Genomic DNA, 15,794 nt, shown 5'->3' on the forward strand with positions numbered 1-15,794 from the left:
ATGTGTTAGTGTGTGTGCACAAGTGTTGTAGCTGTGACTGAATAGTAGATACATTTTCCGTCCACAAAAAAACTAATGCTGGGTGAATACCTCAAGAATGCATTCCTGTGTGTCAGCCTACGTGGATTCATAGAGTGGAGGTGAGTGGAGGTGAGTGTGGGTGCATGCGTTAGTAACCATCCCACTTACGGGTTGGTGGTGGACAGGATAAACATGGAGCTGTAGGGAGGCATGGGCCTGGGTCCTCCTTCCCTTCTCTTCTCATCATCATCATCGTCCTTATCCTCCTTCGCTGGCAGAGGCTCTGTGTTGGCATTTTTATTGACTGGATCAAAGGGGGGAGGTGTGGATGGGGGTGAAAATTAACATTTGTTTGTTATTTAAGAAAACATTTAAAGTAAAGACAATAGAAGAAACACAACACAAATTAAATCTGCCCTTACCCTGCAGTATGGCATTGGTGGATGGAAAAATTGGCATGTCTACAGCTGTGTAGTCAGGGTGGGGCAGCCTAATGACACTGTTGGTACGGTGATGGGCGATGCTCCCATAGCTATCTAACGTGACTAAACTCCCATGAGTGCCACTGTTGGCAAGATGGAGGGCAGATCCAAAGCCAGGGGCCACAGTGTGGTTGGCAACTGGATTAGGGTGAACCTCGCTGGTTGGGGTAGAGCCAGAGACCAGTTTGGTATTCATGAGGTTGTCCATATCCTCACTGTACTGGCTGTCCTGCCTGGAGAGGCTCTTTTGAATGGGCCGTGTAGTAGAGAGGTTAGGGACACTGCAATCCCTAGAAAGAGGGAGTAAGAAGAAGCAATTGGCGATAGAAAAAAAGTTCAGGTGGAGTGAGGAGAGAAAAGAATGGAAAGGCGGAGATGATATCCGGAGAAAGGTGTGATAGGAGCACAGACACAAATATGAGTACAGAGAAGAAATCATAAACATAACGTTTTTGGATCAGATGACTTTAGAAAACAGAATTATCATGTCATTGTTGCAATTGATGTTTGCATCATATCTACAGCCGCGTGCAATGGACATACTTCCTTCTGTGCTGGCACATCCTCTTCCCCTCGCCGTCCGTTTGGTTGCCATGGCGATTCCTTCTTGGCCTCCTCTCACTGCCATCCCCAGCTCCCTCCTGCTCTCCTCCTTCTCCACCACCTCTGTCAACCCCTTTGTTCTTATGTCTCCCTGTTTTTCCAGCTCCTCCCCCGCCATCCTCGCCATCTTCGGCACTTTTTCGATGTGACCTGGGCTTCCTGTGTTCTGACTGCCCTCCCCCTCGACTGCCACTCCGGGTGTGATGGTGGCGCCTGGAAGGCCTCTCCTCCGAGCCTGGCCCAGGAATCACTGTAGCATCCAATCGGACATGAGAGCTGGGGTGGTGGTGCTCGCTTTTACGACTCCGCCTGCTCTCTGTGGACTCACCCCTCTCCAAGGGAGCCCTGACTGGACCTGAGCCGCCTCCGCCACCCCCACCTACTTGGCCACCGTGTTCGTGGAGGCGTGTTTGTCTGTGGAGCTCATCAGCAGGATGGTGCTGGCTGAAGCAGAGGTCTGCTGAACTGTTTGCAGTGGTCTTGTTGGTGTTGTTGTTGCGGTTCTCGTGGGGGTCGACCACCAACGGTCGATCCAGGTGGGTCTTCATATCCGGACGGATGTGACGTGAGAAGTTCACCTGCAAGGAGAGGAGAGGATAGAGAGGCAGCATGGAGGAGGAGATTAAAGATATGGAAGGGACAAGAGGAGGGTTAGAATATACAATATAATAAAGTCTTTTTAATCTATACATCTATACTGTATAGACTATACAGTATAAACACTATACATGTATAAATGCCAGGTAAGCAACATGTTTACATAAGTCATCATCATCATCGCCATTACTTGTGTACACTGATAGCACAAGTCTAGGGGGCTTTGTTTGCCTTTTCCTTTACATTGTTTTGCTCCTCCCTCCCTGTCCTTGCCTTCCAGCGTTCGTCAGGGTCCAGCTCGTTATAGAGGGCCTCGCGGCTGGACACCAGAGTCTGCCTCCTTAGCTCCTTGGTACGTTGCTCCCACACTGACTTGTTGATCCCCTTGTTGTTGTTCTTCTGCTGCTCCTTACTGCAAAATGAAGCATGGTGGAGAGGGAGGAGGAGATTGACAGAATTAAAAGATATGTTTCAAAGACTGCTGTGAAAATATACAAACAAAAGACCTGAGCATGATGTGAAAACCAACACCAAAAATATAAGTACATAAAATAGCCAAGGACATAAAGACACACTGGGGGCCACAGATATGTAAAGGGTCATTTGGCTTGACCTATAAACAAGGCAGCTCAACAAAAAGTTCTGGGTGTCTACACAGCTTGCCAAGGCACCGGGCAGGACAGCCCTACTTCAGTAAACCAGGTGAGGACACAAGGAGAATAACACTGAGGAAAGTCAGCTTTTGTAATAATAATCTATAATCAACCTACCGATTAAAAGTATACAGTTTAATGAACAGGCTTTATGCACCCCAAAATCCCTATCAAGCTCAATTGAATAAATGGCAAAGTCACAATGATCACAATAATCTGTTATTGGTTATAGCGACTGAGTTTATATCTACTTGATAGAGAAACACCCAAAAACTGTCAGTGACCACCTTTCTTACCCAATAAAACTTCTGCCAGTAATCAACTTTAACTTCCTTTTCTCTCAGAGCCAATAGTCAACCACAATAAAAAGCAACAAACCGTACTGTGAGGTGCAGGCAACAGAAAATTTACTCCCCCCCAAAAAAGCCAACACAAATTACAGCTAAAGAAAGCCAGGTATGTACTTCATAAAAAAGTTAGGAACAAAAGGGACAAGGAGAAAAAGGAAAGGAGGGTTTTAAAACAAAAGAAAGCAGGGAATGGTTGTAAAGTCAATAAACAGAAAGGATTCAGAAATGAATAAACAAATAAATAAATAAATACCAGTCCAGAAAGGGGTCGGTAGCGTTGTGACACTCACTGTGTACTTTGTTGCTGAGGAGGGAAACAGCTGGTGAGTGAGATGGCACGGAAGAACAGAAGGAGGATTTCATTCCAAAATGGGCTATCCATCAACCATTTAAAAAAAAACAGCCAGCTTATCCTGACAAATGGTCACTATTCGAATAAATTTTGCTGTAAAAACTAAATTACTGCTAAAATGATTCAAATATATTCCTGAAATGCAAAAGCTGAACAAATCTCAAGAAATTTTAACATTTTTGCTAAAAAGATTGAGCATTTTGGAATGCAACCCTTCACACAGAAACACACACGTACACACTGAAAACACATACACTCAGACATTCACACACACGTACACACACACACACACACACACACACACACACACACACACACACACACACACACACACACACACACACACACACACACACACACGTGCATTGCATTGACAAATACATATTTAACCTCAATAGGACTCCCAGGTAAGGTTTACTGGTACACAGATACAAATGCTTACACCACAGTGTAGTACAGTACACAGCACACACAGTGTGATTCACAAAATGATGAACAATCATTGACCATGTGTATGTTTGCCTCTTGGACATGTTTATTCATTGCATCTACTGTATACGTGTGAAATATAAAGTGGGCGGAGGCTGATGTGTCAAAGCGGTAAAGGTCAGAACCGTGTGTATGTGTTGTGTGTGTAGTGTTTCTAAGCAGACGTGGACTCCCCTGTTGTGCGATTTTTAGGGACAGACCAAAAGTGGTATGTGTGTGTCTCTATGGGCGAGTGTGTGACCTTTACCAGGAGTGAAAGGAAAGACCCCTGTGGTATACAGAGAAAAAAGATCAAACACTCTGACTCTTCTGACCAAAGGAGGGCTGGCCCAGATCAATCCACACTGGCTTGTGTGTGTGTGTGTGTGTGTGTGTGTGTGTGTGTGTGTGTGTGTGTGTGTGTGTGTGTGTGTGTGTGTGTGTGTGTGTTTGTGTTTTAGTATGCATAAAAGAGTGTGACAAAGAGAAATAGAAATAAAAGGAAGAAAAGAGAGAGAAAAGCTGACAGAGAGAGGAAGAAAAAGAAGTGCAAATGTTCCATCCTTAAAATCCCTGCCTGGCGTTTTACTGTAAAATGGGTACAAAAACAAGAGTGCACAGTAAAAGAGTCAGAAACTCACGCTGCAATGGAGAGGTTAGCGGCAGACAGTGGGCTGACTTCAGCCACCTCCTTGGCTTTCTGCAGGGCAATCTTCTGACTGGCAGCCTCCTCTTCCTCTTGTTCATCCTGCAGAAAGAGAGATTAGGAAGGAAATCATAAGCAAAGAGATGAATGAGATGAGACTAGTGCAAATGAGGGAAACAGAAGTCATTTGTTGAGTAGAGGAGCATAAACCTTGTGATTTTTAGCATTCAGAAAATGAATAGTAGCCTACATAGTTTGAAAAAAAAGAATTGGACTGTCGTATACCTTGGTCAGTTCCTGTGCGTTGGCTAAATTGTCCACAGCGATAGCCAAGAACACATTCAGCAGAGTGTCTGAGCACAGAGTTAAAGGAAATCCAGCATGTAGGAGTTTGTTTATCCATGTGTATACAGCATACACATACAAAAAAAAAAACAGAATGATCTGTTGGATCTTACAAGAACCAATGTCTTAGCCAATATATCCATGTTACAATAACAACCCTGTCAGTTTCTGGTTGGACTTAGTGGGATACATGACAAAAAATATGCAGATTACAGAATGAGCGATTGTATGGTGATTAAGATTAACAACAAATTGACAAAACGATTAACAAAAAAAGTGTAAATATCTGTGTCTGTACATATGCGTCTGAATTTGCATCGACGCGTATTCAGTCTAAAGTGGGTAAACAACATTTTTAAAGCATAACTGCAAATGTCTTTATTAGTGCTGTCAAACGATTAAAATATTTAATGTCATAGTTAACTCGCAATTAATCGCACATTTTTATCTATTCTAAATGTCCCTTGATTTCTTTTTATTTTAATGCTCTTATCAACATGGAAAAGTGGATCGGCATGCTTTGTGCTTTTGTTGCCTGGCTTTGACGAGGGGGCGGAGAATTGTCATCAGTTGTGTGCTTGGCCATCAAGTGGTATTTCAGACTGGACGTGCTGCGATGATAGCTCAGTTCACAACGACAAAACACACAGATCACTTTGGTCTTGTCAATGGAACCATTTGGCAACTTTTTAAAAGTAAACTTACCATTCCGAATCTTATTGGCATCCATTTCGGCGTCTCGCGCTCACCATCCACTCAAAACGTAACGTTAGCTACTACTCTTTGGCCGGCTCGCGAGCCCAAACAAGTGTGTGCGGCGTGCCTGTTGTTTTGTTTCCGGTCTAGCTAGATCCGGTGTGGTGTTGTAGTTTTCTAACGTTTCTAGTTGTTGCAACAGCATGTGAAAAAAACTACAAAGTTTGCTATGCCAAAAAGAACGTTAATCTCGCGATCAAAAAATGTACGCCGTTAAAATGGGTTTGCGTTAATGCCGTTAATAACGCGTTTAACTGACAGCACTAGTCTTTATATATACAGTATGTGTGTGTGAGTGTTTTGTGTGCTTCTTTGCATTTTCACTGTCAAAGGATACAGTTGCCAAAAAGTGTGAGCACGATGAAGAAGACAGAGAAGGCCATGCCCTTGTTGACTCCGCCCTGAGACTTGATGCCATCGTACATCACCATGTTCCAGTCCTCACCGGTCAGGATCTGGCACGAGCGCACACACACACACACACACACACACACACACACACACACACACACACACACACACACACACACACACACACACACACACACACAGATGATTAATTATGCTTTGATATGAACACACACATACACAATATTTAGTCATCTAAAATGACTAATGACATTTAAGAAATCAAAAGTACCATTCTACATTTTTTTTTACATCTTCCTCGTGTGCAAATCCTCTTAAGTCCTTTAACCGTTTTGTTCTAATCCAACCCTGGTCTTCTCCTACCCTTCTGCCTCCCTCCCTCCACCAGCCTCGCCCTCCCTTCCTCCCCTTTACATCTTCTCCTCTGCTCACCTGGAACACTGTCATTATTGCTGCGGGGAAGGTATCGAAGTTGGTCGGAGGAGTGCCATTTTCAAAATTAAACCTAGGAGGGGAAGAAAATAAATGGGTGAGAGAGATTTAAAAGAGAGGTGCGAGCAAAAACACAGAAGCAAGTTTTTTTTTTTTCTGAAAAACGACAAGCCAAACTAGCAATTAAGAGCAACCAATGTCTTAGTAGAATATCAAATGCAAACTATTAAAAAGGAAGGCGAGGGGTAGAGAGAGACACATCGAGAGAAGCCAAGGTAAAGGAAAAGAGCACTGACTGTCCTCCGAAGAGCTGCATGCCCAGCAGAGCAAAGACTACTATGAAGAGGAAAAGCAGGAAGAGCAAGCTGATGATGGACTTCATGGAGTTGAGCAGAGAGACGACTAGGTTACGCAAAGATGCCCAGTACCTGTTGAAAACAGACAGAAAGCGTGTGTTGAACTGGGTGCAATGTTATGTCCATTGTATGAATATAAGAAATAAAATTATAATAGACTCACTTGGTGACTTTGAAAATCCTCAATAACCTGAGAGCTCGTAGCACACTGATGCCAAACGACGTGCCCGGCTGGATGATGGACCACAGCACTTCAAATATACTACCACATATCACCTAATACAAACACAAGCATATGCAAGCATGTGGTTATTCATCATAATGAGCTAATACTGTGCACACATCAGCAAATCATCACTGTATGTTTGTCGGTGTTTGTGCGTGGTTATGTTAAATGAGTGTTTATGAGTAGGGTTGGGCATCGAGAACCGATTCGCTTAAAAAATTACGATTCCAGTAGAATTGTTTCTTTATTGGAATTGTTTGGAATCGTTTAGAGGATTTGGTTTCAAATCCGATCATCGCTTCCCAATTTAATATGCGCAAGTTTTGGTTTCCGAAGCGGCTAGGCGCTTGTTGTGTTGCAGCCTTGGAGCACAGTAAGCGGCGCTCTAGTGTGGCTTTATTCTACATTGAAAAAGCCCTGGAAAACTGCAAACCACCATTGAATCAAAATGAAACTTTCTTCTTATTTGTGAAAATAAGCATGTGACCCGTTTTAACTGCACCCCTCAAAAGACTTGGATTCGAGGATCGATACAAACCGGAATCGAAAGGAATCAGGAATCGTTAAAAATCCAAACGATGCCCAACCCTGCTTATGAGTTTGTGCCTGTTGGGTGTGTTTATTTGTTTGTCTTTATGTGGGGTCGCCAGGTGCTGTGGCACTCACAATGCAGTCGAAGCAGTTGAAGGAGGAGTTGAGGTAGGCCTGCTTGCCCAGGCCATACATCTTCACACACATCTCCGTCAAGAATATCCCCAGGAAGATTAATTCAGCAAAATCTACATGGAGGGAAGAAGACAAGAAGAGAGAAGAAAGAATGGCAGCGTTTTGTGATAACTGTATTTAAGCATGCATTTTAAATACAAAAAAAGGCATTTTGTAATTCGAGTTTGTTAATAAAACCTGCAATTTGTATCAATATACATTCAAATTCTTCAGTTTTTGTATTCTTAATTAGTAAATATGCTTTTCACTCATCCTCTAAGCTCAATCTCTCACTGTGTTGTTTTGTATCCTAGGTTAGTAGTATAAACCATGGGTATAATGCTTACATAAAATATATTGTTTTTATTTCAATGCATCTTCTGGTTTCTATATTTTGGCTTATTTTTATTGTGTTTGTCATTTCAATTGAATTTAATCCCATTTGTGCATGTTTGTGTGTGTGTATATGTTAACGTTTATATATTAAAAACCAGAAAGAAACAGCAAGAATCTGTGCGGAAGACATTGCGTGTTTGGATGTGCCTGTGTTAACTGGTTGGGTCAGCTCTTTCATGGATTTAGTCACATTTACTTAAGAATTTTCTCACCCACTCCCTTCCAGTAATCTGTGATGAAAGTATTTGTGGAGATAATCTGTGCACGCTTGCACAAAGTATGCATGTATCCCCCTCCCTCCTACTCACATAGAAAATCCGACAGTGGGTCTGGCTGGTCATAGTGCACTACAGCCACACACATAGTGTTAAGGCCCACCAAACACAGTACGGTCCAGTAGAAGGCCTGGGACTTAACAACGTGTCGGATAAGGAAGCGTAGCCGTCGCTCCCGCCGCTTGAAATCTGATCCTTCGAGCTTTGAGCTCTTCAAGCTGGCACGGGCAAACGGTGACCCTGAAAGGATAAGCAAGGGAAATGGTTCAGTGTAAGCTTAACAGTGAAGGGAACAGCGAAGTTAACAGTGGTTTATTGGGATGCTTGTGTACATTCAGCATCCTGGAAAAGCCTTTCTGATTTGTGACTTAAACACAGTATGAGGTACAAAAATGACAAAATCATACACAACAAAACACTCTACTTGAGCACATACAGTAATAATGACACATGCAGTAGATTATCCTGTTGTTGCCATGGGAAGTAGAAGATTATGGGGAATAAACAGAGTGAATGTCGTTTAGGAAGAATAGCTTCAACTTGGATTCCCCTGATCAATCTGCTCATGAGAAGAGCAGGCGAGTACAACATGACTTCCGCTAAACTCTTTTGTTTTTGAAATACTGTCTTTTTTTATATCTGATTATATTTTTAATTACAATAAATATAGATGCATAATTCATTTTCAGACGCATATGATCTGTGGTCATTTTAGCAGATTATACGATTATACTGTCTGTTGCAGTGTCCAAATTACATGATGTCTAGCGCACAACATATACTACATCGCACATTTTAAAAAGTCCTTTGTCTTAGGAGAAAACAGGGAGAATTGCGTAGCGTGAGAAGGCTAGAGGAAGAGGGTTTGGAGGAGAGAAGTAGGAAGGAGAAAAGAAAGGTGGAAAGATGAGGGGGGGTTGAGGAAAGGGGAAAAAAGTAACATGAGGAGAGAAGTGCAGAGCAGCAGAGGAGAGGAAAGGAGAGGGAAGGAGAGGAGGGTCAGGTAATGCTGATATGCAAGATAAGATAGCATCTGTATGTACCTGTGGTTTGCCTTTGAGTGTGTGTGTGTGTGTGTGTGTGTGTGTGTGTGTGTGTGTGTGTGTGTGTGTGTGTGTGTGTGTGTGTGTGTGTGTGTGTGTGTGTGTGTGTGTATATATCTTACCTACTGCCAAATCACCGTCCCCTTCCTCTGGGTTTAGCAGCTCAGCTTTGCTCTTATGGTTTTTTGTGGCTCTTCTGCGGGAGCCTGTAATAGAATTTTTTTTTAAAAATAAATAATGTTTAATCTATAACACAACAGAACAGGTATGTTTAATTTATTTGTATAATTTTTTTTTAAAAATCAAATCAAAATGCATACCATCATAATCATTTTCATTGTCATCATCCGCCAAGATGACCTCTTCTACAAAACACGCATGAACAAAACATGTTAATATGCCACAATCAATTTATATTGAATGACGTCAAGAATATCTATCAATCTTTTGTTATCATCAATTGCCATTTCTCATTTTAATTAAAAGTGGAAAGAAAGTCTCTGGCCTGCACCTGTGCTTGCAACTCATCCCTCCCTCTTTTGTTTTTTAGCTTCCTTGTTTTTATGTAGATGGTCTTTTCAAGAAGATCAAAGGTCTGTCCTTTCTATCGGCCCCTTTATCCACTCCTTCCAACATCCAACATCCAACCCTCCATTCCTCTTATCTTCTCTACATCTTTCCTGCCCTCAGCAGATGGGTCACAGAGTAAAAAGACAAGAGAGATGAAGAGAACTACGGACAAACACTGTGTCTTCTCTATCCCAGCATCAAACAAGTGTCTTTAATCCTTGCCACAGCAATGCAAATCAAGGCTGTTGACATATATTTACCTGTACAAGTGGTTGGTAATTCAGGTTTGTTTGTGTTACATTCTGAGGAGAGCTATACCTACATTATACCGCCCAAGAAACTTGTCGTGAGAGCTAATGTGCTTCTAACCACTTCAGTACCAAGCTCATATTTTATTCTTGCAAATAAAATATAATTAAAATAGATAAGTATCACCCCAGTGACTATAGATCAATATTTCTCGCTGCATGCTTCACAGTCAATCCACCAAATTATCTTCACTCAAAGGCAGAAGGTGTTGAGTTTGCTTTAATAATGTCTCTAACATTTTTATTTATTTTTTTAATTTAATGACAATGTATTCATTATTTAAAAAATGGGGCCCATTATATATATTTGTGTCTCTGTGTGTGACAATGGATGGATATTGTACATACCAGCTTTGCAGATCCACTCCAGATAACCGTTGAGTTCCCTTTCAATCTGCTGCTGTCTTCGGAGCTTCATGAACTCACTCCTGTTCTCCACACGCTCTCTCTCTTTGGCAAACTCCCTGCAGAGACACACACACACACACACACACACACACACACACGCCACACAAATTTAGACACTTTTAATTCATTTTTAGCGTGACATACATGCAATAAAATACAATCATTTTTAAATTAATTTCCAAATTTATGAATAGAATCTATAGAATAAAAAAATATACGTACACACAACCTTTACAATACTGTATATTTGTCACAAGCACCCTCTCACAAACACACACACACACACACACACACACACACACACACATACACACAAACGCTTACCCTGACAACACACCCAGCACCAGGTTGAGCATGAAGAAGGAGCCGATGATGATGAGGGGGATGAAGTACATCCAGTTCCATGCACTCCCTGAGGCATCGTTGCTCTGGAAACACACACACACACACACACACACACACACACACACACACACACACACACACACAGTAATCAATGTTTAGCTCTCGGACATTTGACACAACTTATAATGACCAAAGATCAACAGAGACATTAGACATTCTTGCGACTCTAGAACACGTCGATTAAATCCGTGAAAGGTAGAACGGGTACAGCTGCATGAATCAGTTTCGGTCCGTCTGTGCTGAAACTGAAGGGTTTGTTAAAGTTGTAGCCATGCACTAACGCAAATACCAGTGCAATGTATTACGCCTGCTTGTCAAATTAAGGTGCATTTATTAGGTACGGCGCATATTATATGTGTTTCTCAAAAGCTATTCATATAATTATTGTTAAAAAAAACATCTGGATTGAACATAATGTTAGAAAATTTGCCTTAAAGTCATCATTAAATGTCCAGACAATGTGGCCATTAAAAAAAATGCGGGGTAGTGTACTCAAAAGTGCTGTCCTCTGCTGCTGGAAATATTAACAACAGCAGGGCTGACATGATTTAGCTTTAAGTCATCTCAATAAGTAAATGCATATCTGCCACTCTATTTAGCTGCTCAGTGCAGAGTAAATAATGTATAACAAATGCTTTGGTCTCTCCCTCTCTGTCGCCACCACCCTTCTGACCAGACTCTACTTCCATTTTCTTTATTCACTCCTTATTGTTTTCTCTTTCTCCTTGTGCATCCTTCTTTGGCCCAATTTATCCTGCTTTTGTCTTCCTTATTTCATTCATTTTGATGTTTGTTCATTCTTTCCTTGATTCATACCTTCTTACCTTACCTCATCCCTTCCTTTTTTCGTGAAATCTGTCCGTTCCTCCTCAATTTCACTGATCAGCGTCTACACTCTTTTACCCTTTCCCACTTCCAGACCCCCTTTTCTCTTTCGCACGTTGCGCTCTCTTTCTCATAGCCTCCCTGTCTAACGTCCACCTGTCTCCTCTTTCCCCCATCTTTCCTTCTTCCTGCGTGTGAGCTGGTATTGCTGCTGTGAACCCAATGTACCGCAGACCCTTTTTCTACCATTAAACTTTTATCGCTCCCCTCCCCAGCAGCTGCAAGAATAACTTGGGCTGAACAGGCCCTTTTAAATATAGAGCAGCACCGGGAAGGAGGGACATAGGGAGAGACACACAGAGTGAGATGGAAAGAGGGGAAGGGAGGAAATGAAGAGAGGAGATAAAGCTAAGAAAGAAAGGAAAGAAAAAAAGAAAAAGGAATAAAGAAAGAAGAAGAGCAGTGGGAAGGATAAGATGGACAAAGAGGGAGAGACGATGGGGAAAGAGACGACTACAGTACAGTAACACTCAAAGACCCTCATCTACCTCTGGTTTCCTAGCAACCACTGCCACTGACAGCAGGGAACTATTTAGTCTTGGGCATGAGTGATGACACTGTTCAAGACCTGGTACTTATTTTATGGGCAGACTCACTGAAAACCATTGGACATTTTAACACTTGAATCTTAGTATTTTATGAGAGAAAATAATCTTGGATGGTTTGGTTGTTCAGCATGAAAATACTATTGAGATTGAGAATGTTGCCTAGTCTGGGAAAACCCTGACGAATTTCCGGCAAATTTGAGATTTGCTCTGCAAGTCAGTCTGGCCAAGAGCCCATTCAAGCCCATTTCCAATTTTTCCAAATCGAGGCACCAATCACAACCGTTGAGGCTGGCTTTACACCAATCAGAACTGTTGGGGTGGGCTTTACACGATGACGATAGCGCAGCGACGGCGAGCAGCTTTTTGTTTACATTCAACATGACGGCTACCGAAGCGCAGCAACCCGTTGATGCCGCTGTCGCTGCTAGGTCACCCGGATCGTTGGTCTGATTGGTTGAAGGACTATCCAGTTGCGCCCAGAGGAATTTGAGCGGCGTCCGTTGGTGACGCCCCTTTGGAAATGCGCTGCGAATGAAGCTTGCCCAGATCCACTCTCAGCTACAACTGAGAAGGGTCTGGTGTCAACCAGGCTAACTATTGCCAGGCATGTTGGACAAACATAAGACTGAAGTTCAGCTGTATTTGACTGGGTATTTCATTTTTCCTTTTTTCCCCCCCGATATTGCATGGCAGTTTTACCCACACAAAATGGCCACAAAAAATGCATACAAAAGTGCCAAACCAAGGCATTGTTCTTAACAACAGGGTCGGCATGGCAAACAAACTGATATTGTATAATTTCTACTCTGAATCTAATAATTGGCTAAGGTGTTTGTCTTGTGGTTTTGCATTCTGGGTTATCATCCTCTTCACTTGAATGATCATCTCTATTCTTGCCTAAACTTACTGGCACAGAGACCTGCCTTTTATTCTGGCTTTACCACATTCTTAACTTTTATATACATGTTTTCCTGGGGAGGCTGAAGAGGACACTGAGCGTGTAAATGGGTTCCGAACACTGTTCAGCAGTACATACATAGTAGAGCAGGTCAGTCCAGCCCTCCATGGTGATACACTGGAAGACGGTGAGGATAGCAAACAGGATGTTGTCAAACTGGGTGATGCCATAGTTTGGTCCCAGCCAGTACTGTCTACACATGGTGCCCTCTGGACACAGCCGTGACGGAGGCTCTGTCCCACATGGAAACTCTTCTCGGATCTCACCTGAACATAGATCAAAGTGGGGAGGTGTTTCAAAACAGAAGGCAAGCAAAATATGTTGTTTGTTTTTAAGAATAGCGAGTGCCATCCTTTGGCTCAAAATATGATTTTGCCCCTAACTTTTTGGAATTAAATATGTGAAGTAATAGGCAAAAAAAAAGGTAAAGGCAGAAAAAAAAATAGACATTTGAGATTTGCCATAAATGCTCAATAGACTAACAAACAACAAGTTTTCAACAGTATACATTTTTTATAGATGGAATATTATTTATGATCTCAACTCCATACCTGGGAAATGAGGGAATTGTGCAGATATTAGCAATGAATTCAACTACATTCATTAGACTAGACCAATTTCCCATTACATAAACTTGAAGGGTATTTATTTATTTATTTATTGTTTATTTAGCAGGGACAATGCACGATATATATATATATATATATATATATATATATATATATATATATATATATATATATATATATATATATATATATATATATATATATTGTATCAGATACACTGTATAGCTAAAATGAATATGGAAGTATTATTAAACATTTTAATGCCAAATATGTTATTTTGTTGAACTATTGTTGTCTATCTCAACCAGAACATGTATTTATTGGGGCAAACAGTTAGCCATTTAACCCTAGCAATAATGGCACGCACGCACGCACGCACGCACGCACGCTTTTACCTGTGTGATTGTCAAAGCAGGTTGTGTGGAATTTGCCCATGTAGAACTCCAGGCCGATGATGGCGAACATGAGGATGGCAAAGAAAAGAAGCAGGCCAATTTGCAGCAGAGGAATCATGGCCTTCATGATGGATTTGAGCACCACCTGTAAGCCTGGAGGACACAGTGTATACAGTATTAATATTTTTATAATCATTAACATCCATCATCAATTTAATTCCGAGGTCTTTTCAACTATTACAATCAGGTGCAGGGATCTGAAAGGTAAAAAAAAGGTGCAACCTGCTTCTTCCTCCCTCTATTTATTTAGCAGTTACAGTAAACTCTCTACAAAAGAAATCCCTTCATTTCCTCCATTACCAGCTGTTTAATGTTCAGCGTTGTCATTATGATAACCAGAGATATGATAAGACCATCAGTTTATGACTATATCACATAGTTAGTTTGCTGCCTCCATTGGAGGAAGCAGCCTGTTACCTGGTAGACACTACAATATGTAATGGAGGGATTGAACCTGTGATCACACAATATAGTCAGTATATGCTACACATGTAGTTGAGGTCAAAATCATAGGTTTTTGTCAAATATGTTTCTAACAAACAAATGGTATCAAAGGCCACATCTTAAAGTTTTATTTAATACTAATGGTTGTTTTTGTGAAAACTGAAATGTATATCACATATTGGAATGGAACTCTAATTTGGTCTTCACAGGAAGCTCAGTGACTTTTATGATGAGTAAGCCTTGGTTTGCTTGTTCAACCCTGTAGTGGAGTCCACGCTATTAATAACACTGCAGTGGTGCTGGAACACTACTGCCGCTATAACATTTAAAAAAGGAGCAGAGAGTGCATAGAAGAACCACTTTTGTTTGAACACATTGGGTGCATTATGCAGAACACAGAAGCTGCATAAAACTTTGACACAAAATGCTTCTCCGTGCTATTTTGATCCTCCAATAAAATCTGAAACTGTTTCTGGAATGTAATTTTCTTAACAAAGGAATAACAACAAAAAGCTGTTTTGTATCAAGGCAGTAGGCTGGCGAAAAACTGTAACAAAAAAAACAAAAAAACAAAAAACAAAGAGTATATTTTTCAATGTCAAATGAAGAGTTTTGACTTACTAGGAATACCGGACACCAGTTTGAGGGGTCTTAATACTCGCACAGCCCTGAGGGTCCGCAGGTCGAAATCTGAACCCACAGTGGACAGGATCCTAAAGGGATAGAGACAAATGCACAAAAGTGTGCAAACGCAATCAATATTTAAGCTAGTCAAGCTTGTACCTCTCAGTCAGCCTCACTCATACACACACACTTTTACACACACACACACACACACACACACACACACACACACACACATTCTTAAACACAGCCCCGTGCCAGGTCATTACAAGCAACTGGGTGAGCACTGTATGTAAATCCTGTAAGAGCTGAGCTGATCAATAGCGCTGACAAGTGAAGTAGGACAGAGAAGTGTATCAGGACGAGAAAGGGATGGGCTGAAGGGACAGTGTTTTGTAACAAGATGACAGAGGGACTATACAATGAAAAAAGAGAGATGGAGTGATGGGGAGGAGAGGGGCGATGAAAGAAGGACAAAGTCAGAAGCATGGAGAGACAGGGCAAGAGAGAAAGGCAGTGTGAGAGAGAGAGAGAGAGAAAGGCAG

General features: G+C 41.6%; 1 protein-coding gene across 17 annotated transcripts in view; it reads right to left on the reverse strand.

The window, feature by feature from the left end:
- Positions 1 to 15,794, reverse strand: part of cacna1aa (calcium channel, voltage-dependent, P/Q type, alpha 1A subunit, a) — an 88,197-nt gene that overhangs the window by 42,876 nt on the left and 29,527 nt on the right. For 14 of the 17 annotated variants that reach the window (XM_039824122.1, XM_039824120.1, XM_039824125.1 and 11 more), the window contains exons 4-23: positions 15,247 to 15,338; positions 14,122 to 14,274; positions 13,236 to 13,423; positions 10,686 to 10,789; positions 10,302 to 10,417; positions 9,396 to 9,440; positions 9,198 to 9,281; positions 8,066 to 8,272; positions 7,323 to 7,435; positions 6,594 to 6,706; positions 6,371 to 6,502; positions 6,075 to 6,147; positions 5,611 to 5,728; positions 4,458 to 4,525; positions 4,168 to 4,274; positions 2,960 to 3,010; positions 1,947 to 2,115; positions 1,047 to 1,684; positions 444 to 793; positions 190 to 325 (exon numbers count right to left, since the gene is read on the reverse strand). In XM_039824122.1, coding sequence (XP_039680056.1) covers positions 190 to 325; positions 444 to 793; positions 1,047 to 1,684; positions 1,947 to 2,115; positions 2,960 to 3,010; positions 4,168 to 4,274; positions 4,458 to 4,525; positions 5,611 to 5,728; positions 6,075 to 6,147; positions 6,371 to 6,502; positions 6,594 to 6,706; positions 7,323 to 7,435; positions 8,066 to 8,272; positions 9,198 to 9,281; positions 9,396 to 9,440; positions 10,302 to 10,417; positions 10,686 to 10,789; positions 13,236 to 13,423; positions 14,122 to 14,274; positions 15,247 to 15,338 — 3,057 coding nt within the window. The remainder of the gene's footprint in view (positions 1 to 189; positions 326 to 443; positions 794 to 1,046; positions 1,685 to 1,946; positions 2,116 to 2,959; positions 3,011 to 4,167; positions 4,275 to 4,457; positions 4,526 to 5,610; positions 5,729 to 6,074; positions 6,148 to 6,370; positions 6,503 to 6,593; positions 6,707 to 7,322; positions 7,436 to 8,065; positions 8,273 to 9,197; positions 9,282 to 9,395; positions 9,441 to 10,301; positions 10,418 to 10,685; positions 10,790 to 13,235; positions 13,424 to 14,121; positions 14,275 to 15,246; positions 15,339 to 15,794) is intronic. The other 3 variants (XM_039824126.1, XM_039824129.1, XM_039824128.1) reach the window with 3 other exon arrangements.

This window comes from Perca fluviatilis, chromosome 15 (assembly GCF_010015445.1).
Source record: "Perca fluviatilis chromosome 15, GENO_Pfluv_1.0, whole genome shotgun sequence".
Taxonomy (NCBI): Eukaryota; Metazoa; Chordata; class Actinopteri; order Perciformes; family Percidae; genus Perca; species Perca fluviatilis.